The 25,800-nt window shown below is 36.7% G+C and overlaps 1 protein-coding gene across 3 annotated transcripts; it reads right to left on the bottom strand.

The window, feature by feature from the left end:
- Positions 1 to 1,948: 1,948 nt before the first annotated feature.
- Positions 1,949 to 25,298, bottom strand: six6a (SIX homeobox 6a). Of its 3 annotated transcripts, XM_073919455.1 has the most exons (4): positions 11,767 to 12,820; positions 11,626 to 11,667; positions 3,580 to 4,234; positions 1,949 to 2,574 (listed from the first exon to the last, which is right to left on the bottom strand). In XM_073919455.1, the coding sequence occupies exons 1-4, from the start codon at positions 11,867 to 11,869 to the stop codon at positions 2,409 to 2,411; spliced, it is 966 nt and encodes a 321-aa protein (XP_073775556.1). In that variant the 5' UTR covers positions 11,870 to 12,820; the 3' UTR covers positions 1,949 to 2,408.
- Positions 25,299 to 25,800: the final 502 nt, after the last annotated feature.

Below are 25,800 nucleotides of genomic sequence, written 5' to 3'. Positions count from 1 at the left end.
ATTATTTAGTAGTAAGCTAAAATGTTCAGCTAAAATTATGCCTGATTTTTTTCTTATTTAGCTTTGGTTATACAAACTGTTGCAGTGACTCTAAATTATATTTTGGACTTGAATAAAGACCTTCTAATTTAGATGTAGCCGTTTATTAGCCTTTGTCAGGATTATTAGAAATAAAATTACAGTTGTGTTGTTTTCCAGTGCACTTTCTCACTGAACAGGCAGCTTTATACTATATAAATACAAGTCGATTTTTAAACTAATTTTTGTACCAAACACATAAACAAACGCTACCCGAAAACAGTTTTGTTTCTTCGCAAAGAAACGTAAATGCTAATTGTTTTACCCCCTATCCGGTTAACTCATTTGTTTTGCTTCAAGCTTTAATGTTGCATCAACAATTATTTTAGGGATTATTATTTTCATTATTATATAAGGTTAACCCTAAACCTAACGTTAGCCTATATGTTATTACGCTTTTAGCATTTTGACCATAGTTCTAGTCAGCAAACGTCTGAAATGAACGTCCCAGAACGTCACACACTCTCTCACACAAATGAAAAAAAGTTAGGATTTCTGTACCTCTGGCAACCCCAGCAGAGAGTTTTCATGCTGAGGCTTTGGGGAGGGGAAGGCGGGGTGCTTCTTTGTTAGCTCGGCCCTCTCCAACTCGTCATTAGTGCTGATTACCGTTGACCAATTTGACAATCTTATTGACTGCTAAAAAGACTTTTTCATCGTCCCACCCTGCACTCCCCAGAGCTCAAAAGAAACGGAAATTTTCCACCATTCTGTATCCAGTGTTTAAATAAAGCCGTGCTCCCTTTCCCTCCCTTGCTTTGGCTCCTATTTTCTCCTTTTTCTCGGAAGGAACACTTGGTTTGGCCCCGCCGTTGTTCGGCTTGAATGAAGATTGAAAATACAGCTTGTGCTTTTTATTGGGAGCGTTAATGAATGGCGCGGGTTAAACCCAGGTGCGCACCGCGGACCCTTCAGGCAGTTTGGAAACAGAGGCTCTGTGTTTTTGCGCCTGCCCCTTCTCTTATTTGCGACATAAAAACCTTAAATAGTTTAGAGCAGTAAGTGTGACCTTGCTTTTAAAATATAATGAAATATTTACAAACATTTATTATTCAACTTAACAAAGAAAATTTCTGAAAGGATAGGACACAAAAATTAAAACGCTGCCCCTTTTTTTCTTTGTGTGTGTGTGTGTGGGTTAAGTTCTGGAATAAATATTTGTGGTTCGGAAAATGTGTCATTAGTCACATCATATATATATATATATATATATATATATATATATATATATATATGCAAATAATTTGACAAGGCGGATTAGATCAACTATTTTATAATAGAAAATGTTAATCTAACCAAAATAAAGATACATATATCTGAACGAGTATAAAATAGACGTATGCATTAAATACCTAAATAAATGTGGGAGTCACCAATTAAATGAATACACACAATCCTGCGGTACAATTAAAAACAGCCAAACATATTTTCAGAAATGCGTATCACAGCCAAAGCACCTTTAAGTTGTTTTTATGAAGCTTTTCATAAAATATGAAGTGTTTAAACAGCAGATCACAGCTCGGTTTGTGTTGACATCCGGGAGAGCGTCTCGGCCTTTCGCTGACCCTGTGCTGTCAGAGCGCATTACACCACGCGAAGCATTTTAGCCAATTACTGCTCGAGTGTGAGAGAGATTGAGCTCGCAGAGAGGCATTAAAACATGCAACATATTTTGATCCCCGTCTGTTCTAAATCTGTTCTGCAGCATATGACATTCACATTTTGAACTGCATATGTTTAATTTCTAGTTGGCACGTGGGCCACGGTAAAATAAACCTAAAATGTTGGATGGCACAGTTTGACTCAATTTGTCTGTGTGGTGAATAAAGTACCGTTGAAAATTTACGATCATTATTTAGTTCAACAGTGATTTTATTATTATTTTTTATTTGTATTAATCATGGTTATCTTCCCTCCCCCCAGAAATTCACGACGCGCAGCATTACGCACAACATAAATGATAATAAAAAGCACACAAATAAAAGGCCTAGGGGCCGGTGATATTATAAATAAGCAAATAAACATCATTTATATATTAAAAAAGACAAACATTAAAACATTATTCAGTCTTTTCGTGATAAAGTATGCACACATACAATAATAAGCTCGACCCTCAGATGCTTTTCCCCCAAATACTCCCTTTTTCTGTCTTCGTGAGAAGCACTGCCCATTTCGATCAAATCAACGAATGGGAAATGAAAGTGTGTAATGGTTTTCGTCCATCTTTCATTTTAGCCTATCTTTGGGCCGGTTGCAGGCACTAAAGTTTTTTTTTTTTTGTGAGATTGTCTCTTACAGTTCTTCGGTTTGCTCTTTTGAAGCCTGTCACGTTAGATGTCACATTCACTGTCGCTGGAGGTGATGGAGATGGCGGAGGTGGCGGCCTTGCTCGAGAGACTGACTTCTGGGCTTGAGGCGGGACCCAGGCGGTCTACTGTGGTGTCATCGTCCCCCAGCGATCGGACCGAGCCACCGGACAGAACTTGCTGCTGTAGCCTACGGGGTTGGAACGAGACAAAATGTCAATGAGCATATATCGCCATTCATAGCTTAAAATGGAGACGGGAAGTGATGATTTTACACTGATACACACATTACACACTGATGCTCTGTTTAAATTAATTAATTTCGGGTTAGGATAGATTTTTGGTAAAACACACACACCTTTTGGGTGTGGGGAAACAATAATTTGGCTTGTTTGACTATAGTATTCTTTTACACCAATAGAAAATATTAGTGGTTGTAAATGCATTTGTATTAAGTAAAATGACTTAAATAAAAAATCTGTTCTTTTAGCATGAATAGTCAACTTAACGTGATAACGAAAAAAGGATTGTGCACAAATAAGTGATAAAAATAGACGTTAAAGCATTGAAAAACAAACCACGAATTACAGATTTTTATTCAGAAATTTTGGAGGATGTGAGTGAAAAACGGGGCATCTAGTATACTGGGATATCAGCATGTATTTTTAGATTTTCTAATCCAGACATTTTTTGTTTATGATATCGATTAAGTAAGAATATGTTAGTGTCATAAATAATTCTGACAAAAAACATCATACATCAGAACAGATATCTAAATACCTTAATTTTTAAAAGGTGAATTCTAGCTTTGCCCACAACAAGCTTACACTTCTACAAATAGCCTAAATGTTCCAAACTACTTTTCGCCTTTTTAAGCCATACGTGGTTTTCAAAATAATGTTTCAGTGAATTATTTAAATAAATGTTTTTTTATACAGCATTTTCATAAATCTGAAGAACCCTTTTCCACTATGAAGAACATTTTTTTCAAATGGACAGGTTTCATGGATTTTAAGGATTCTCAGGCTGATCCACAGAAAATAAACGTCAATTTATGCGTGCAGTCGATTTGCACATTATCTTATGCTAAATTACGCCATGAACGAATTTGACTTTTTTATTATTAAACAGTTAATAAATAGTCTAATTACAAAAAAGACACTGTCTTTTTGCAGTTTGGTAGAGATGTGTGTACCTGTTCTTGGCCGCTGCCGCTCGGTCCCTTTGCCTCCGGTTTTTAAACCAGTTGCCCACTTGCGTGGGTGTGAGTCCAGTCGCCTGCGCCAGTTCTCTTTTTTTGCTGGGATTTGGGTAAGGGTCCTGCAGGTACCACTCTCTCAGCAGATGCCGCGTTCTTTCCTTAAAGCAGTGCGTTTTCTGTTCCCCGTCCCATATCGTCCTGGGCAGTGGAAACTTCTTTCGGACGCGGTACTTGTCCACGGGTCCTAACGGACGCCCACGGAGTTTCTCAGCCTCCTGGTAATGCGCCTCGAGCCAGAGCGCCTGCAGTTTTGCGTGTGAGTCTTTGGTGAATTTGTGGTTCTCTAGTATGTGGTAGAGCTCGCGGAAGTTGCCCGCGTGAAAGGCCACGACCGCGCGCGCGCGCAGGACAGACTCGTTCTTTCCGAGCACATCGCAGGCGGACGGCGCCACCGGGAGTGACCAGAGAAAGCGGCCGAGCCTCTCCACGTCTCCGCTCTCCTCGAGCGTCTCACAGACCCCCGCGACCTGCTGAGGGCTGAAATTCAAAATGGGCAGCTGGAACATGGAGACTGTAATGTCTCTCTCCTTTGGTCCTCCTGTCTGGTGCTGTTCCTCGTCTGTCTCGCCCCTCTTTTTGTTAAGCCTGTCTGTCAGAAAACGGCAAAAGTTAACAGCCGTGTCACAAAACGCGCCGAGGAGCGGTGCCGTGCGGCAGGCTCAAGCAGCCTGAACGGCAAAATCTCTTCTTTGATTTAGTGTGAGCATAAAAACTGGAAAGCAAGGTGTTTTCAGAAGAGCAAAATAAAAGAACATTTAGCCCCTGCTGCCGATATTCTATTGGACTTGTCAGATTGGCTGCCTGGTTGCCATGGACACACGTCAATCACTGTCAGGTTTGCCAATCACGCGTGAAGCTGCACTAGATTTCAGCACCACCCAGCGCGCAACAGCGCCTTTCAGTGAAAACGTCAAAGCGTCATTTTGACCTTTACGTTTGTGCTCAGAGACGCTGAATGCAATGTTGTCATTTGGCGGAAATCTGGAAGCAACCCCCTCCGAGTCGTCGATAAAACGATGGGAAGGAGTGTCTTTTAAAACAGAGTACACACTATAGGTTGAAAGACATAAGTATTTGACAGATAAAAAACTGAGTAGGGAGGAGACATAATTATTAATGACTGACTATTTAAAGTTAGACTTTTCAAAAGTTATTTTAAACTTAATTTGGCTTTAAATTACCCATGAGTATCTTAAAACGAATCGTATATCGACATAAACGAATATCGACATAATATGACTTTGTTTTCTCACCCTTTTTTGTGCGCGCTTGAGGAAATGGATAAAGCCTGAAGGGACCTGATATTATTTTCCCATACGTTCAAAGTTTCTTTTGCATGTTTCACATCAGGGATAAGCAAGGATTTATTCTTGCACTGAGGATGCGTTATAATGCTTCTCGGGCAAGATAATCAGAATTATAAAATTTTAAATACATCCATTAACAAAAATGTACATTATCTACATTCTTCACGGAACATAAAAGCCAATAAAACCTGTGTTTGTATGAGACAGATTAAACTTGTCAGTATATTGTGGTACTTTCTAAATAATTAACCTACATTATACTTTAACATCAGTTAACCTTAAATGTGTTTCGTTTTACTGATAATTTTTGTATTTTTCTTTCTTTCTTTCTTTCTTTCTTTTTTGTTGAACCTACCTTAAATTAATGCACAGAAAGCAATAGCCTTTAGGATGACATGTCAAAAACAGATCACACACAATATCCAGCCTAATAGTTCAGGGCGGAGGATCTTCGTGTGTTTGGCAACATTGATAATCAATTATCCATAGGCCCAAACAGGTTAACTACAAATAACGTGACAGTTGGTCATAAGAATGAGATGTAGACACAATAAGACGATTACAGCCAGGGTCCATTTAATCCTTTCCATTACATTTTAACGCCAACCAGGAAAATAGGGGGGTGAGAAGGATTTGCGAGTTCCATACATGGAGAAAACCAAACTAATAAAGGATACCCCAAATGCTGCAAAATATTCTACAAAGCAAGTTAAACGGTAAACTGGCGTTTTCTCTTAATAACATATGTTATCACCCGACGACAGTGCAGAACAGTTCATTAAAATAACTGTTAGTTCACAATCAGACAGTCAAACTATTTTTACCAGCTAGCAATTCGCCCTATACGCCAACTTCAAGTCTTTATGCACGGTAGTACTTTCGCAAATAAAACCAGGAGAGTCCGCCCTGAACGTTCACTTGTGCTCCTTTGAAAGCTTTAGTGGCGAAATGACAGTCCGCGGCATGCTCATGCGCGAGCACGGTATGGAGCGCGCACGAGCTGAATAATAAGGATTGCACGCATAATGTAATGCCTGACACCGCTATCCCTGGACGACTGGGAGGGAAAATAGAGAGAGTGAGTAAAGATAAGGAGTTACGCTCATAAAAAGAGCTCTGTACTCTGCTTGTTCCCTAATTCAAAACACAAACGCAAAACCGGCATGCTACAACTCCATTAAAAACTTTGTTAAAGCAGCGCATATGACGCATGAATTGCATTCATGTATAAAAAGTGAAACGTGTGTATTTACCAGATAATTTACCCAAGCAAGTAGGTTGCATAAGTTACAGCCAAAATTTAGATGTGTTTTCTGTGAATCAAACCCTGCTGATAACATCTTCTATTATGATTATAGTTATAGGAAAACTGAAAGCTCAAAATATAATAATAGTAGGCTAAATGACATAACAAATAAAATACACGTGTTAATGATACTTTACAGAAATGACAAAAGTGGTGCTGTTCATTAATTTTAAGTGGAGACGCTTATGTCAAAGCTCGCGTCAGAGGTCACAATGAATGGCAGCGAGTGGGGAAGGGGGGTTTGGGGTCTAGTTGAAGCCCAAGGCCTATAACCGCCATATTTGGTCCAAGTATTAGGAATGAAAAAACAGTCTCCAGTATTTAAATTATTGCATGGTTTGTTGCACTACATTTCACGGCGCTGTTATTTTTGAAAGGAAAAATGTTTTTTTTTTTTTTTTTTTTTTTTTTTTTTTTTTTACCGGTCTGCCATGTCATTTTCTGCCACAGTGCTTGTTAATGTCAAGATGATTGAGATTTAAAAAAAAAGGTTTTTGTTTTTTACTTAGCAATTCCGAGTCCAAGGCGGTTTTTTCTAGACAGGCTAATTGCTTAGCTGCTTCTAACAACTGTTTTACGACAGAATGATAATTTTATGCAAACTACTCGACTTTTTCCCTAAAATGTAGTGTTTCTCAAAGTACAAATGACATTCTTTACATGATTCCCGTAATTCCTGAATGTGAAAGCTTCAGTTGTTTCGACATACATAAAAACAGGAGTCAGAATGTTATGTTAACACCCTAATGCAGTAAGCTGCAACACGATTGTACTCGTGTGCTGTTTTGTGTACTTAATTGTATTGTGTTTGACACAAAAAAATGAAAAAATTCTATACAAAAAAACTAAAAACTTTTTTTAAACTAAATTATTAGCTAATATTTATCAACTAATAACATCAACTTAATTCCTTAATGTCCCAACACAAATCGATTGTATGGAACCAAACCTTTTTATATACAGTTTAAAGAATTTCATTAATCATTTGATTTTTTTAAATAGAAAAAAAACGTATATCCAACACAAAAGTTTGACAAATTGCTGTTTTTAGTCCAAAACAGTTAAAATATTTATGAAAAAAACTTTAAAGACTCTGACTGTTTGATCACTAGTGAGACTTTTTAGCTTCTTTTCATTTTTGTTAAGTCATTAGGTCTCCACAAGTTGCAGTATTTTTAATACCATTGCTGTCATGGATATTCATTTATAAACTGAACCAATATCAAGATAATTTTGGGTTTTATAAATGTACCTGAAACAGGAAAGTGTTGTTTCAGTAAAAAGCAAAAACTGTTCCATATAAAAGATGCAAGGGGAACTTCAACACAGCACATTTAAAGACACAGAGTATAATACTTTTCAAAGGTATGGGACAGGCAAGGTTTTATCAAGAGAAATAATTTCATTCAGCCAGGATGCAATAAGTTTAGAAGTGAATTTCAAACATGTGCTTTTACAGCCTTCTTAACACACGATCCTGTAAAATGTCTTGTTAAAATATTATGCAGCACAAAACCAGTATATCAGATTCATTTCTGGACATGACAGAAGACTGAAGTAATATGGAGTGATGCTGAAAATTCAGCTCTGGCATTACAGGAATAAATTACTGAACCAATTAATATAAAACACATTATTTTAAAATGCAAATAATTCACAACAGTAGTGTTCTTGCTGTATTTTGATCTAATAAGTTCAGCCTTTAGTAGGCATAAGAAATGCCTTTAAAAACATAAAAAAATAAGTTTTTGTTTTTAATAATATATACCATTATTGACTCCATGCTGCATGCCAGCAGCCGTTTGAAACCACATTCTTTCTGTCAAACAGTGGTTTCCTTTAGGCAGAGCTCACTCACACACGCACACACACACACAAAGAGGAGAAATGCCATTCGCTTTGTTGTCCTCTCAGCTGGTTGAAGCCGAACGCTGGATGACTCCTATAGGCCGGGGATTTACGTTCTAATTAAGATATCATGTCTGGCAGAGCTGGAGTGGCTTGCTAATACTCCACTGGCCCAGATAATAGCAAAAGAATGAGGGATTCAATTAAATAAAGTCTTTGCTTGCTTTCGTACATACACAAACCAGATGAGTTACAGAACTCTGTGAGCGTGTGGGAGTGTCCTCATGACAGATCGGTGTCCAGCCATGGCATTGTCCCATTCGGATGTAATCTGGGATTTGTGGTAACAGAGAAGACCTCTTATCCTATGACCCTTCTGGCTTATCCTGCTCTCTCTCTCTCTCTCTCTCTCTCTCTCTCTCTCTCTCTCTCTCTCTTTCTCTCTCTCTTTCTCTCTCTCTCTCTCTCTCTCTCTCTCTCTCTCTCTCTCTCTCTCTCTCTCTCTCTCTCTCTCTCTCTCTCTCTCTCTCTCTCTCTCTCTCTCTCTCTCTCTCCCCCCCCCCTCTCTCAGATATATACCAGCAAAATAGGGATAAAAGACATCCATTTCCCAACACAAGAGAATCCATCAGACATTCGGTTTCTGTCTTTAGCATTCAGTTTGTTGAATACTGTCAGATTATTAAAGCCAATACACACCAAGAACACCAAAAACTATAAATTATAAAAACATAAACACAACTTTGGGTAAAAAATGGACAAACCCAGCTGTTGGGTTAAAATGTAATTTAAATTCAAATGTTTTTAACTTTTTTTTAGTGAACAAGGTTATTAACAATGGTAATAGCAGAATTCCTCAACATCGACTTGCTTTAATGGGTATAGCATGGTTGATCACTATATAAAACTTAGTAAAAACATTACTAATGTTATACACTCTAAAAAATGTTAAGTTATATATTTAACCCAATGGCTGAGTGCTTGGGTTATTTTTAACCTTTATTGGGTTATTTATTAATAACTCAACCAGTTGGGTTAAATATTTGGTGCTTTGTTGGGTTATTTTTAACCTTTATTGGGTTATTTATTAATAACTCAACCAGTTGGGTTAAATATTTGGTGCTTTGTTGGGTTATTTTTAACCTTTATTGGGTTATTTATTAATAACTCAACCAGTTGGGTTAAATATTTGGTGCTTTGTTGGGTTATTTTTAATCTTTATTGGGTTATTCATTAATAACTCAACCAGATGGGTTAAAAATTTGGTGCTTTAATGTTTTTTTTTAACCTTTATTGGGTTATTTATTTAATACCTCAACCAGTTGGGCAAAATATTTGGTGCTTTGTTGGGTTATTTTTAACCTTTATTGGGTTATTTATTAATAAAAAAAACAGTTAGATTAAATATTTAGTGCTTTGTTGGGTTGTTTTTAAGCTTTATTGGGTCATTTTTAATAACTCAACCAGTTGGGTTAAAAAATCTGTGCTTTGTTGGGTTACTTTTAACCTTTATTTGGTTATTTATTTAATAACTTAACCAGAAAAGTTATAAGTTTTGAATTTCAACAGTCAACTGATTTAACTGACATAAAACAGCAGTATTATTATGCATAGGTAATGTTGTTTTTGCATTATAAAGTTTATTTAAGCTCTAACGCAATTTTTAAAAATCAAATTATTTCTCTGTGTCGTGCTTTTTATATCCATTTCACCAGCACTCTTAATTATTGATGATTCAAACATGCACTTAGCTGAATGGATAAAAACGCTTCAGTGTCTGGAACTTAATGGGAATAAAGCATTTTCAATATTTTTGAAAACTGTATGATATTTATTTACACAGCCATACTTATAACAGTACTAGTAATAGTAGCAACAGTAATACTAGAATAGGAAAAATGTACATTTAATCAAAATAACCCAATGCAGTTTAATACAATTAAATTAAGTTAGTTAATTTAGTTTAGTTTTTAGCTTAGTTTAGTTATCCTATTGTAGTTTTTGTGTGAATGGGCCTATATGATGTGAGATAAATAATGAAAAAGATGTAAAAATACAACAAAAAGATCTGCATACTGTTCATTTTAATTAGGAAATAAATAAAAAAATAGGAGATTCATTTTTATTAGGAGATAAAACACCAATGTTTTGGTCAGAGACCTTCATCAGACTCTAAGCAATATTTGAAAAACATCTATTGTCTGCATTGTCAGGGCCACAGCACAGTTGCAGCCGATAAGTAGTAAGGAGTGTGTCTATGAATATGTCTGTTTAGGATTATATGGGTGTATTTGTTTTGGTGCATTTAAATTTCAACATAGTTTGGCAGAATTCACTTAAACTTGTTTAAAAGAAAGCCATGGAACAGACCAATCATCAATGAGTTAACAAAATTACAAACTCTGAATGGAAGCAAAAAGCAGTGCTGAGCAGATTACATACAATTTGTTATTTCTGTTATTAATTATTATTTTGTTTTTTTACAAATCACATGACTGTGTTTAGCAATGTACATTAGATTACTCATATTAGATTATGTTTTCTGAAAACTTCAGGATAACTTTTATGTTAATCACCATTTTAATAGGATAATTACTATAAAAATAAACACAATTAATATGAGTTGAATTAATGACTTAATAAACAATAATAATTTAATTAAACAATGAAAATGCAGGAGTAAAAGAAATACACAATAAAACACTTTAGGACACAAATCTTAAATAATGGATTTTTCCTCCATCTCAATGTAACTAATAAATTACATCAGTGAACTGTGAATATAAAAAATGTGCTTTTAAATTATTGAGATAATAACTCGTCTCAGTATTTAAATTTTAAGGTCAATGCGGTTTGACTGACAAAAAAGATTGGGAATCCCTGCATCACACAAGCAACCATAATTGACAGTGAAAACAGTGATGTTAAAGCTCTGCAGGTTTAAAATATTTGTATCTGTTACACGCCATTAGTGTTTAGTAATTTGAGTAAGTACTTTTAATTTATACATGGTCTGACAGAGAATTGTCCCAAAAACTGTACCATTTAGCGTGGGTCTGAAAATTAAAGAAATGTAAAAATGGGGGAAATGTAAAAGGGAGGAATAAAATTCAATATAATTTAGAGTTAAATTAAATCGTAAGCCAAAGGTTGGGTTTGCCTGTTTAGATTTAATGTTGAGCGGAATCAATGCAGCATTTTGAGTGCATATACTGTACACCCAATATGCAGACATGATGACAGACCTCTTTATGTGCACAAATCCCATTGCAAAAAAACTGTCACAAACATCCACCAACGGCACACCAATGGCCAATGTTACCAATTAACACTGGAATCCCCCATTAGCATTTTGATTTGCATTACAGAAATTAAATCAACAAAACAACAACCCTTGGCTTTTAAACCCTGCAATGCAATATCTAGTCCATCACAAACACAAATGAGACAGCCATTTTTGGTCTACATTAACTGTTACCTAGCAACCAAACAAACCAGCACTGGAGAAGCTCCACTTACCCCTGATCTGAAAACCACTGCTCGGTAACAATGCTTGAAGACCTATGGTGACATATGGAGTCTCATATTTATTTTCCTTCTATCTTTAAAAATATAAGGGACTTATAATGAATTTAAACAAGATATGAAGAAATAGCTTACAATGACGCAGAGAAGGCGCCATGGAAAAGGTTGCTGGTTCAAGTCCCGACTGGGCCAGGAGGCATTTCTGTATGGAGTTTGCATGTTTTTCCTGTGTTTGCATGGGTGCACTGGTTTACCCCCACAGTCCAAAAAATGCGCTATAGGTGAATTGAATAAACTAAATTGGCCGTAGTGAATGAGTGTGTGTGAATGAGAGAGTGTGTGTGTGTGTGTGTGTTTCCCAGTGCCAGGCCATGGCTAGAAGGGCATTTGCTGCATAAAATAAATGCAGAGTGACCACCAGAGTAATTGGCGGTTCATTCAGCTGTGGTGATCCCTGATAATTCGGGAACGAAGCCAAACTAAGTCAAAAGTAAGTGAGTGACAAAGAATTGCTTGAAAAAAAAGAAGAACTCTTCTTCTTCTACTACAACATTACAAGAATAACAATAATGACACAATGGGGAAATATCCCTGAAATAATTTCTAGAACTATTTATTTTCAGCTAATAAATTGTAAATAAACTGGCAGCCAATCTGTGATTTCTAGATCATTGTATCTTTCGATGTCACCAGTTCATTCAAGTCACCTAGAAAGGCTGATTTTTGAAGCTGAACATTGAAATAATGAAATGGTCAGTTCAGAGTCCTGGCCTAAACCTAAATGAAAATCTTTGGTCACAAAGCTATGGCAGTGAACTAAGGGAGAGACTGAAGAAGAGCTGAACATTAATACACTGAACATACATAATCTGGGGTCGCTACCGCGGAATAAACCACCAACTTATCCAGTATATGTTTTACGCAGTGGATGCCCTTCCAGCTGTAAGCCATCACTGGGAAACATCCATACACACCCATTCACACACAAACAGTACAGACAATTTAGCTTGCCCAAATAACCTATAGAGCATGTCTTTAGACTTGTGGGGAAACCGGAGCACCCGGAGGAAACCCACGCAAACATGCAAACTCCACACAGAAATGCCAACTGACCCAGCAGAGGCTCGAACCATCCACCTTCCTGGAGTAAGCCGACCGTGCTACCCACTGCCAACGTGCAGTCCAAGACCTGAACAAGAGTGGAAAAATGTGAGACTTAAGTGATTTCTGGTAATGTCCAATGAGACACAAGTGTTGTCCTGTGAGTGTAAGATTAATGTCTTATGAGAGACTTCTGATGTCTTGTGAATGTAAGACTAGCCATATCTTGTGAGAGACTAGTAATGTCCTGTGAGAGACTGGATGTCCTATGAGAGACTGGTGATGTCCTGTGAGAGACTAGTGCTGCCCTGTGAGTTGCACTAGTGATTTCCTGTGAGTTTAAGACTAGTAATGTCCTGTGAGAGACTAGTAATGTCCTGTAAGTGTAAGACTAGTGATGAGAGACTAGTGATGTCCTGTGAGAGACTAGAGATGACCTGTGAGAGACTAGTGCTGTCCTGTGAGAAACTAGAGACGTCCTGTGAATGGAAGACTATAGCTATGTCTTGTGTGAGACTAGTGATGTGCTGTGAGAGACTGGTGATGTCCTGTGAGAGATTAGAGATGTACTGTTAGAGCCTGGTGATGTCAGATGTGCTGCTTCCAGAGGTGAACTGAAGTTATTTAAAGCCAGGTCTCCTACACTTTGAACTTTGTAGTTGGCGTAACCTTCAGAAATGTTAGCTGTAATATTTCTTCATGCTGCACTCATTGCTGTTCTCTAATTTTGCTTACTGTATTTTCTGTATAAAGGCTTTTTTTTTCGTTTGAAGTGGGTTGGTTAGTTTAACACAGTTCTACAAGCATGCTAATGCTACATCTGAAATTCCTTCTAAGTAAACAATGCCAGAACACCAGTTCACCAGCTAACCTTTGAAATGGAAACTATGATAGTAATAATTTCAAATGAGAATCTACCAAGAGTCATTCAGGTAAGCCATTGCACTACATATTCTCTAAAATAAAGAATTTAATTAAACAGGGCAACATACCATTCAGACATATGGACAGTTTTTTATTTTCAGATAAATAAATAATCTCTGCTTCCAAATGGCGTACAATCAGAATTCTCGGCTTTCAGGTAGTGGATAAACAGACTTTACCGCTGCTGAATAAGCTCAGCCACAGAGCTTACAGACAGACAACAACACTATGTGTATGTGTGTGTGTCGATGACAAGGTCAGACACGTGTGTGTGCGTGCATATGTGTGTGTCAGTAGGTTGTTTACGGCTGGGCTTGATCTCTGTTCTCTGGGCGTATGTCAAATGCCAATCTGACACTTTTGATTTTCATGCAATACATCCAGAAACTCTCAGCGTCAAAAGATTTGTTGTCTTGAGGCAGATCGATCAATGGTCACTAGTGACAAGTATGCATCCAAGCTGTGTAGGTTACTGAGCTAAAGATGAAGAAACAATGAGAAACAGGTCATCTCTCCAGGAAAGCATTGTTATTTATGTATTGGGGGGATTGATGCAGTGATTTTGACAGGTAGTGACAGCAGAGACTCGTCTCACTTTGAATCCCAGCAGGCACACACATGCACAGCAGTGAGTAAATGCGCTGTTCTGATGGTCTGCTCTCTGTGCTTGATACTCGTACAGTGAGTGACTCATAAATCTCAGATCAAGCCTTAAGCCTTGCAGCAAGACAACGTTGTACTAGATTTAGCTTTTCTCTGTCTCGCTCTCAGTGTCTTACACAGAAGTGGTCTGTAGTTGACTGAGTTAAATGGGAGACAATCTATCCTGCTAAACATATACTGTACAAGGTAATCCTTTTTAGACAATCCGCTACAAAGACAAAGCCATCTGGTAGGGTTGTTTTAAAGTTCAGCTATCAATATTGCCATTGCCTCCCTTTGGTAAGCATGTTGTTGCCATTTTTTGACATGGCATCAACTTCTCATTGACTTTTGAGAATTGATTTAAAGGGGTAAGGTCTAGATCGGATATGCGGCTGGCCGGAAGTTCGATATGCACATTAATAAAGCAGCATTTTTTTATAACACTGTATAACAATAATTAATATTTTTACAGTTATGTGAGGGTTGGGTTTAGGGTTGGGTTGGGGGTAGGCGTTCAAAAATAAAATGTATTGGGTTATTTAATAGATAACATAACTAATACTCGGTACAACAACTGTTTTTACATTACTGTGACGGTTGGGTTTAGGGTTGGGGTGGGGGTAGACGTTAATAAAATAAAACAAATGAGAAATTTAATAAGTAATAGAAATAATTCTCGTTAACTTCCGGTCGCAAACGTATCCGCTCTAGCAACAACCATTTAAAGGTGCAGTATGTAAGATTGACACCCAGTGGTTGAACTAGGTATTGCACTCCTGGTTCAAAACACGCAAGTGCAGGTTGCCAGATTGAGGACTAACAGAAGCATGTCTGGCAATCGAGCCTAAAGGCTGATTTAAACCATGTTTTAATTAAAAGCACGACACGCAAAAGAAGGAATATTTTCCATATTAAAAGCAATTTTTGTTTTAACCAATACCTAAAATTTATATTTTAAAAACAGCTTCTATTTCTTGCAGCTGAACAACAGTAAACACTGATAACCTCAGTTACACCTCATCTGCTTTATTCAGTGTTAAATGCTAATAATGGGAGTTTGAATGCACATTAACATGCCATTTATTGCCGTAATACTGAAAGCAGCAGCAGACCTCAGATCTTGAAAATATAATAAACCAGCCTGATCTCACGAGAAAACGTAAGTATTTTACGTTTTGCCAGTTTAGTGGCTAATTCGTACGAATTTGTACGAGTTCAGTCGTACGAAATGGTACGATTTTAAAAAGGAGGCGTGGCACCTGACCCCACCCCTAACCCCAACCGTCATTGGGGGATAAGCAAATCGTACTAAATTGTACGAATTAGATCGTACGAATTCATACGAATTAGCCACTAAATGAAAAAGTTACGAATTGCCGTGAGATTGTGTTGAATAAACCGATTGAAATGGAACTTTAGAACTGTGACTCAATGCAAGCCAACACATATCAGTGATTCAGCATCTACGATTAATAATTAAAGAGGCTTTTTATGTATTGATTTGATTGTAAACCTTACCATTTTGTTGGAGTGCAGTGAGTGCACTTTTCTGTGCTTCTGAATGGCTGTATTTAAATTTCTGTTGTGTTTCGTCTGGTGCAAACAGCCATATTGCTTATCACTGCAAATCTCATTAACTTACAATGTAACCTGCTCACCCAAATGTTTTATGTGCATAATATTTACATTATTGGCTAATTAATAACCTCATGTGGAACTCTGAATTGCGGAGTCTGCTACTGTCCACTGAAAATCACATTTCTGTCACGGACGCACACTTTGTGAGCCTTCTTGACTGAATAAATCAAATGGGCTGTTTTCCAACAAGTCAGCCTGTGGTGCTGAAATATAATTGGTTAAATTGGCATTGGGCAGGTTAAAAGAACCAAGATCTAAGATGTTCTTTCACAGAAAGCACAATTTTTTAGTAGCAGAATATCTGACTTCAGCATTGTTTTTCAGATAAACAAGAATGTTCACTTAGCATCATTCTTAAATATCTGCAAACATATTATGGTGTTTTTATGCTTAAGAGTCAAAAATGTACTTAAAGCACCTTTAAATTCAAAGATATAATTGACACAACAGAGAGTTTCATAGTGGGGCAGTAACGCTAAATGATCTACTCCCTATCGGAGGAAAGAGATACCAAAGAATACTGAGAAGACCAGGATTATTCTTTTCGATTTAGTCCCTTTATTAATCTGGGGTCGCCACAGCGGAATGAACTGTCAACTTATCCAGCATATGTTTTACGCAGCGGATGTCCAACCCAAACCTGGGAAACATCCATACCCATTACCCAATTCACCTATAGCACATGTCTTTGGACTTGGGGGGAAAACCGAAGCACTAGGAGCAAACCCACGCAAACACGGGGAGAACATGCAAACTCCACATAGAAATGCCAACTAAATGAAACTATTTAAAAGTGAGCAGGAAACTTGGTTCCCACTTTGTCAAATATATCACTCAGTGAAAAGCTGAATTTCAATGACATCCAATTAACAGAAAAAGGCCACTATTGTGTTTATGTATAATAACATTAGATTAAAATAATGTTTGATATTACGTTTAACATAATATTCAAATGGTTTTAACTAGATTATAATTTTGCAAGACACTGTAATAGTTGCTATAAGAAGAACAATGAATCATTTACCTCATTTTGATAAAAGTCTGAGGTACTTACTGTTTGTGTGGTTATGAAATGTTTTCACTGCCATATTTGAAAGCTTTTTGCAAACTTTTAGCTTGTTCCCTGTCTATTTTAAGACTTAGTCTTTGAAGTGGTCATTTAGAAGCCAAAGCTCTTTTAAATTTTATTAAAATGTTAGCCTTAGTTAACAGATGAAAGATGGAAATAAAAACATGAAACAGCACAATAAAAAATACAGTATAGAAAAATTAAAACTAGATCGCTGGTACCTGATATTCCATTTCTTGGACAAAAAATATCTACGTTTTCATAAATTCCATTGTCTAGAACAGACCTTTTAAATTATTTTCCATAATATTCAAGAAATTCTATGACCAATTCAAACTTAAATTTAAATAAATTTAGAATTTAAAAATCTGTTTTTAAATAACATGAATCCTTTTTCCTACAAATATACAAAAAAATTAAATAGAAATCAATTTAAGAAAAGAAAATATTCTTATTTGTGTCTTGCTGTGTCATAATTATATTTTCAATGAATTTATACCTTTAATTCAGCGAGGGTGCAATAAAGACATTTATGATTTACATGGTTGCAATTTTAATAATGTTCCTATTCTCAAATATTCCACATTTAACATATCAGCATATTAAGTAGCACAACTGTTTTCATTATTTCCGTTGACAGGAAATGTCTCGTAATGTCAACGACTCACATAAGAGACACACATTATGATTATAGCATATGAGAAAAAGAAGGATTTCTGAAAGATCCAGTGACACTGATGTGATGCTGCTAAAAGTTCAGCTTTGCCATCACAGGAATAAATTACAAACTGCAATAATATTTCATGAATAACTTGTTGAGTACTTGCTTTTACTCCAGTCTTGATCAAATAAATGCAACCTTGGTGAACACAAGAGAAAAAAATGTTCAAAAGAAAAATCCACAAAACGTCTGGAGACAGGAAACCATTACATCTGTAGAAATAATCCAAGAAAGCAAGTCTTTTTTTGTACAGCTTATCTTATTAGGGGTCAAAAATATAAATCAAAATGATGTAATTTTTCTTGCTTTTTTTCTTGGAAAAATTGGGAAAAAAATTTTATTGGAAAATTCGAAGAAGATGGTATAACGTAAGGATGCTGACAATGTAGGTGATGATCTGCATGGACTTCTTTAATAATAAGAGTAGTCAGACAGGCAATGGTCACAACAGCAGCAAACAGAAGCATAAAGGTAATTCAAAACATGTGGTCAGATGTCAGAGTACAGGCAACAAGTCAGGCTAGACGGCAAATAATCAAAACGGTTAAACAAAGCAAGGCTTGAAACATGGCAACACAACTAAGGAAGATTGCTTTGTAAAGTTACACGGGGTAACACAAGACTCAGCAATGGGTGTTGCGAAGAGAAGTGTTTTTATACTCCAGTTAATGATTCACTGATGAGCCTCAGCTATGTGTCTGTGTGTCATCATCAGTGATCCGGAACAGGTGTTTGTGAACAGGTAAAATGGGATTTGTAGTTGCTTTGGGGCAGATTTCAGGCCTGTAGCCAGGGAGAGGGTTTGGGTGGTTTGAAAGATCTACCCCTCACTTTCAAAGGTCCAAAATTTGTCTCATGCACAACTTTTACTCTAAATCTTGGAACAAAAAATGACCAATGAAAAGGTGTGAAGCACCAAAAGCGGCTTTCTAATAATGTAATATGATGTTTTTTTATTTTAAAAATGTTTTTATTAATATTTATTTATTCTAAATCTTTAGGAAATGATTTTGGTACACCACCCGCCAAGTTAATACAGCTAAAAGTAGCGCTTAAAATGTCACAAAAAGTATTTAAATCTTATAGTTAAATATAAAATTAGGCGAATAACCCCAAAAAGGTCCACTTTTTGAGAAAAAAAGAACCACTTCTTTCACCAGGCTGGCTACAGGCTTGGATTTGTAGTTCTCCAGCGATCTGTATGGACTAGATCGCTGGTGATTGTGACAGATGGTTATTTTTTCTAAAGTTTTTCTCATTACAAAGAAAAAAAATCCTTTCCAAAGTGTCCAATCAAAGTCAAGCTTTTCAAAAAAATAAAAAATAGATAAAAGTATAGTGGCTCCATGATGACGCAGTAGGCCGCACGATCGTCTCACAGTAAGAAGGTCGCTGGTTCAAGCCTCAGCTGACTCAGTTGGCGTTGGAGGTCAATTCTGTGAGGAGCTTGCATGTTCTCCCCGTGTTGGCGTGGGTTTTCTCCGGGTGCACCGGTTTCCCCCACAAGTCCAAAAGCATGCGTAAAACATATGATGGATAAGTTGGTGGTTCATTCTGCTGTGGCGGCCCCAGACTAATAATGGGACTAAGCTGAAAAGAATATGAATGAATGAATGAATGAATGAATGAATGAATGAATGAATGAAATAAAAGTATGCAGTATAATTTAGTGTCTCCCCAACACAATATTGTAGTTTACTGTTTTCTTGTGAATCTATCGAGTCAGTCAATCATTTCAGGAAGACATGTTGGTTTTAGCTTTAAAATCAGTCCCTGACTTAAGCACTTGTCTATCAGTCACCTAGCAACAAGTCTTCCCCATAAATGCGCCATCCTGCCCAATCTCTCTTTTTCTCTCTCAGCTCTCTGGCCTGCTGAGAACCCTCTCTCTATCTCTCTGTATGTGTGTGTGTGTGGAGTGTATTTGGGGGCTGTCGAGTTCACAGTACTCTACTCCCTATTGACCAGGAAGTCCTTTCTCTGAGCAACGTACAATACCAACAGAGACAAAGCAGCCAGGAAAGAGGACAGTCTCTGAAAAACACTCACACACACACACAGAGTCTCCCACAATCATACGCAAGAGGCATATCCCAAGGAAACACACATACACAGGAACAAACACAACAGACCTCCCCAAAAACATGGGGGCCTCTGCCTTTGTCTGGCAGCCTAATGAAAATGATGTTCTTTTTCTATTTGGAGCTTGTTAAGGCTCACAGACTCTTTCACTTTGCTCCCGCTCTCACTCCCCCCACCTGCCCTCCGTAGACTAAGGTGAAGGCAAATACTGACAAACAGATGAGGACTCTTGCTTACCGTGCGCTTTTTTAAAATACAGCAACAAAATGGACAAATTTACACACTTCCAGATCACAGCAACTTAGACGAGTCTGTCGCATATGATATAAAATATGATACATAAAGATACTCAAACAGTGTTGGAGAGTAATGAAGTATTTTAACTTCATTACTTAAAAACATTTTCCAAGTATCTGCAGTTATCAGAGTATTTTTATTTTGGTAAATTTAGCTTCAGTACATATAAAAGCATAGCATTGTATTTAAATCCAAATATGAAATTAAGCACTTCATAAAAAGACAGCTATTGTTATATCACTCAAAGATGCAGGAGCAATGTCTGATTATTTTCAGCTATCCTGTTAAATCTTTTCACAAATCACAGTGTATGAATCATTTGTAAACTGAACTGATCTGATTGTCAACAACTGACTTAAACATACACTCACTGGCCACTTTATAGGTACATCTGTCTCACTACTCGTTAACGCAAATTTCTAATCAGCCAATCACATGGCAGCAACTCAATGCATTTAGGCATGTAGACATGGTCAATACCATCTGCTCCAGTTCAAACCTGAATGGCCAGACTGGTTCAAACAGATAGAAAGGCAACAGTAACTCAAATAGCCACTCGTTACAACCGAGGTATGCAGAACAGCATCTCTGTACACACAACAAGTCGAACCTGGAGGTGGATGGGCTACAGCAGCAGAAGACCACACCTGGTTACACTTCTGTCAGCTAAGAACCGGAAACTAAAGCTACAATTCCCACAGGCTTATCAAAATTGGATAATAGAAGCTTGGAAAACGCTGCCTGGTCTGATGAGTCTCAATTTCTGCTGTGACATTTGGATGGTAGGGTCAGAACTTGGCATCAGCAACATGAAAGCATGGATCCATTCTGCCTTGTATCAATGGTTCAGCCTGTTGGTGGTGGTGTGATGGTGTGGGGGATATTTTCTTGGCACACTTTGGGCCCATTAGTACCAATTGAGCATCATGTCAACGCCACAGTCTACCTGAGTATTGTTGCTGACCATGTTCATCTCTTTATGACCACAGTGTACCCATCTTCTGATGACCTCCAGCAGGATAATGCTCCATGTCATAAAGCGCGAGTCATCTCAGACTGGTTTCTTGAACATGACAGTGAGTTCACTGTACTCAAATGGCCTCTAGAGTCACCAGATCTCAATCCAATAGAGCACATTTGGGATGTGGTTGAATGTGAGATTCACATCATGGATGTGCAGCAGTCAAATCTGCAGCAACTGTGATTCTATCATGTCAATGTGAACCAAAATCTCTGAGAAATATTACCAGTACCTTGTTCGTTGAGTGTATAATAGTCCATTATTTGGGATACAACAACTAATTCAATTATCAGGTTAGAGGAAGCCTCCATTAAAGATTCACTGATTCAAATGAGCTTTAAAAGTGAGTCTCCAGTTAACAACTTATTGATTCAAATGATCCAGTCAGAGCGAGTCTCCAATAATGACTCACAGATTCAAGTGATCTAGTCAGAGTAGTTAACGATTCATTGATTCAAATGATTCAGTCAAAATGAGTTTCCAGTTAATGTTACAATAACTCGGTATAATCTGATCAGACTGAATGTCCAGGTAATAAACCATTAAATCAGATGATCCAATCTAAGGAATTTAAAGGTACCAACATACTGGTTCTCCATATAGTCTTCAGTCAGATATTTGCAGATTCAAATGGTCTGTTCAGAGTGAATATCAAGAAAAATCATTTGCTGATTCAAACGATCTTGTTGATTCAGGTGATCCAGTCAGAGCGAGTCTCCATTAACGACGCACAGATTCAAGTGATCTGATCACAGAAGTTAATAATTCATTAATTCAAATGATTCAGTCAAAATGAGTTTTCTGTTATTGTGACACCAACCTAAATAGTTTAATCATACTAAATTTTCAGTTAACAACATACTGTTTTTCCATAATCTCCAGTAAGAAATTCACTGATTAAAATGGTCTGTTCAAAGTGAATATCAAGTAAATCATTTGCTGATTCAAGTGATCTGTCTTCATTAATGACTTGCTGATCCAGATGATCAAGTCAGAGGGGGTCTCTATTAATGATTCATTGATTCCAATGATCCAATCAGAGTGAGTCTGACTCCAAATGAGTCAAAAACTAGAAATTATCTCAGCATTTATTAATGTAGCACTTTCATTGGCAATGAAAATCATATTTAGATCACAACAGTCAGCTGTTTGTAAACTAAATATGCCGTGATATAAAATGTTTGAATGTGAACATTGTATGCTTAACATTGGATTGATTTTATTTAAAAACTAAACTAAATACTCTTCTTCCTCACTAATTAGTGTGCGTAGCATTTCTTAAAATGTTAACACATTCAGACCCATCTGTTTTATATGTTTTTAGATTTGAAAAGACATTTTTATAAAGGCAGCTGCTACACAGCAAATTTCTCAGTGTCAAATTCTCTGCGTTAAAGCATTTCAGATTAAATGTTGACATTGTAGAGTTTGATAAATGAACACAATCAGAGTTCTAAACTCATTTGATCCAGTGTGAAATCAAGGAGTTACTTGTTACAACACTTCTAACATCCGGGAATTCGTTTGACCAAATATCTTAATGCAATATAAAGGTAATGCCTTTTTTAATTGTTTAAAGTCTTAAAAAGTGGTTATTTGTAAAAAGTGTAAGTTGTAGTGCAGGCTGTCAAGTGATACAAATTATTAATAGCATAATTGTAATTGTGTTTTTTTCTATCATTCTAGAATTGTCCTATGTAATTTATTTCAACAATCAGTCATGAGTATTACAAAGTTTACTAGGTAAACTAGTGTTAAATCTTTACATTTTCACTCTTTACACTAGAAACAATCAACTCCCAGTAGTTATTATTAACTTAATACAGTGTAAATATAACTCGTTTATAGTGTCGTACAAGTAACTCTCTTAGGACTCTTTTTTTACTTTTAAAAATATTGGGAAAATATGTTTACTCATTTGGAGTAGATTTTAATTCTCATAGAGTTGGAATTACACCGCTATTTTTGCAGTGTTTATATTTTATTTTCACTTAATTGCAGACTTGAATGATCATTAATATCCAAAGTACGATGTTCTGATAATGAAATAAAATGCTTTCTTGCAATTGCACCTTCACCAATAAGCAGTGTTTACTTTCCATATCAAGCACTTTTGTACGTGGACTCTAGTAAAACTGAAAAGAAGTAGCCTACAATTCATTCAGCACTTTTACTCAAGTAGCCTACTTTTCAGCACTGCACTTGAAGTGTCAACAATGCTTTTAGTTTCAGACTTAAAGCTCGGCGTATTCTGAGTAGGCTATATGATTTCAATTCACATTTATCTCATAAAAGTACAACAGCTCTCTTTATTTTCTTGAAGATGCGTCCCCTTCCGTTCTGGTGAAAGTGTAGCTATATTATTAGTGCTCAGAGATGATGCCATCTTTCAGTCAATATCTTTGCATAGGAATGTCAGTGGCCTGCAGCAAAACCGCGTTTCGTGAAAGAAATGTCCATCTGGACTGTTGGAAACAAGTAAACCGAGAAGAATGGCAGACTTTATGTTTCTCCTAACCTCTTTGACTGTCGTATTCACGCCGTTCGCCGCGGCTGCTAACCTTGACTGTTCGCACCAGAAAACGGTTTCATTTTAGATTTGCTGTCATTTTGAGCACTGACCCACGCAGATACATACCAGGGAAATACATAAGAAACTTCATACAGGGCAATGAAAGGAATGTTTCTGAGGTGAAGGCCACTCGGTGTGGAAGAAAAAGCTATAAATGACAGCTTGGTCAGTTATGGGCCTGTAATAACGGATGGCTTTGGATACATAACAAATAGGCCTATTTATTACATATATTTCTAATGTTTCTAAATGCTCACAGAGGAGAACATTTCTTGTGTTTGCCTTTGCGGTGGTATAATAAGATGATTTTTACTCTTTAAATGGGTAGTGAATGGTTACGTTGCTTCTTTAACGGGTATTGCAGAAAGAGATTTAATCCTCTTCAGGAGTCTAGCATTCCCGTCATGTTTATGTTTTCAAAGCTCACTGGCTTTACAACCAAGACGGCTTAATTAGAGATTAGATCTGAACCTTCGACCTGCTTTCACAATGCCAACAACGACAGTGTCACAACCTCGTGTAGAGCATATGCATCGCGTCAGGATCAAGTAAACTTTAATTACCTCAGCTAATTATCTATAATATTCCCTTTTATCTTTTCATTCGTTCCCTTTATTTGGCTTATTGTCCGCTGAACAGCATATACGTCTGTTTGTATGTTTTTGTTAAGCATTTTGAAATTGGAATAATAATTAAGTTATTTAAGGATAAATTTCAGATTATTCTATCCTGAAATTATTTCTAGCTGAATCCCGACTATTAGGACCAAACAGAAGTTGTTTAATTTGACACAATACTCTTTTTTGTTGTAATTTTTGTTGTTGTTGGTATTGTTGGTATTTTAAGTAATATTTAAAAGGAAAATATTGACCCTACCTGTATTAATTGGCTGCTTCAAAATTGTATAAAACGTAGGCCTATGTAAATTGTCTAAAAAATTAAAAACACAAAAAACAAAGTTACCCAGCAGTTATCTTTAAATTATTGATCCACATCAGAGAAAACCACAATAAAACAAAATAAGTAGCCTTAATAAAATAGATTTTTGACAAATAAATAATAACGAGAAAAGGGGTAAATCATCCGATAAGCAAAATAACAAGGGGCAAATATCCTATAAAAATTACTAGCTAACCTACTAATTAAATCATTCTATATAGCCTATTATTAGGACATGATATGAATCATCATCAAACAAAATTTAACAAATTCCTTTGGAATAAACTTAACATTTGTGCGTTTTAGACAGATCGCAATCAAACAAGATTGCTATATCATCATTTTCATAAAAAACCATCATATCATTTTATTTTATCAGCACTTGATTCCAATGTAAAGTCAGGTCAAGTGTGATAGATCTGAAATAAAAGTGTTCAGCAAAGAAACTTATTCATAACTGCAAGTTAATAGGCCTTCAGAATGTTAATCCTCATATTAAATAATAAAAATAGAAACGATTTAATCGACAACTAAAATTAATATGCAACAAAACATGATTTCTTACCGTAATAATAGACTGCTCTTTCACTCCTCATAGGCTACATTAATACAGAAAGTGTTCTGAATGTGCATGGCTGTTTCTCTCAGGATGATAATTGGAGGTGGTTGAACTGCGAGCCGTAAATCAACAACCTTCAAGTAGAAAAACGTCCTCATCGTAATTGGGCCGCGCACTATTGTGGGCCGCGGGGGTCTGCAAGACCACCCAAAAAAACTTCCTCCATTCGGCCTATACAGCGGGACAATAGCGGGCCACTCGAGCCGGCCACGCACCGGGACTCTGGAATGAAGCCTGACAAGAAACAAGTCTCAAGTCCGAGACTTATTGAAATGTCGTGCTGTTAGAGTAGAGCAAGATTTGTAAAGCTCCTGAATATTCCTGAAATGCATGTTTTTGGACAATTTAATGATTGCTTGGATTAAAATTACACTATAGCCTATAAAAGTTTGCTGTTTTTCCAATTTGGTATCTCCAGCTATAGAAAAGTGTTAATTTTTTCCCCCTGAAAGATCAATAAAAGGTCAGAACTTAGGCCAAAGTATTTCACTAATCACAGCAAACTTTGCTTTTTGATGAAGACACACAAGCAGGTAAGCTA

The sequence above is a fragment of the Danio rerio genome, chromosome 13 (genome assembly GCF_049306965.1).
Source record: "Danio rerio strain Tuebingen ecotype United States chromosome 13, GRCz12tu, whole genome shotgun sequence".
In the NCBI taxonomy this organism is placed as follows: Eukaryota; Metazoa; Chordata; class Actinopteri; order Cypriniformes; family Danionidae; genus Danio; species Danio rerio.
The sequence above is the reverse complement of the archived record's forward strand: the minus strand, read 5'-3'. Positions and strand labels throughout refer to the sequence as shown.

Bases quoted from the DNA above. Each gene is read 5' to 3' on its own strand.
- six6a (XM_073919455.1), bottom strand. From the start codon at position 11,869: ATGCAAACACAGGAAAAACATGCAAACTCCATACAGAAATGCCTCCTG. The intron at 11,668-11,766 runs GTAAGCTATTTC...ATGTCACCATAG, and splicing joins GGCGCCTTCTCTGCGTCATT to GTCTTCAAGCATTGTTACCG. The intron at 2,575-3,579 runs GTACACACATCT...CCAACCCCGTAG, and splicing joins GCGGCAGCGGCCAAGAACAG to GCTACAGCAGCAAGTTCTGT.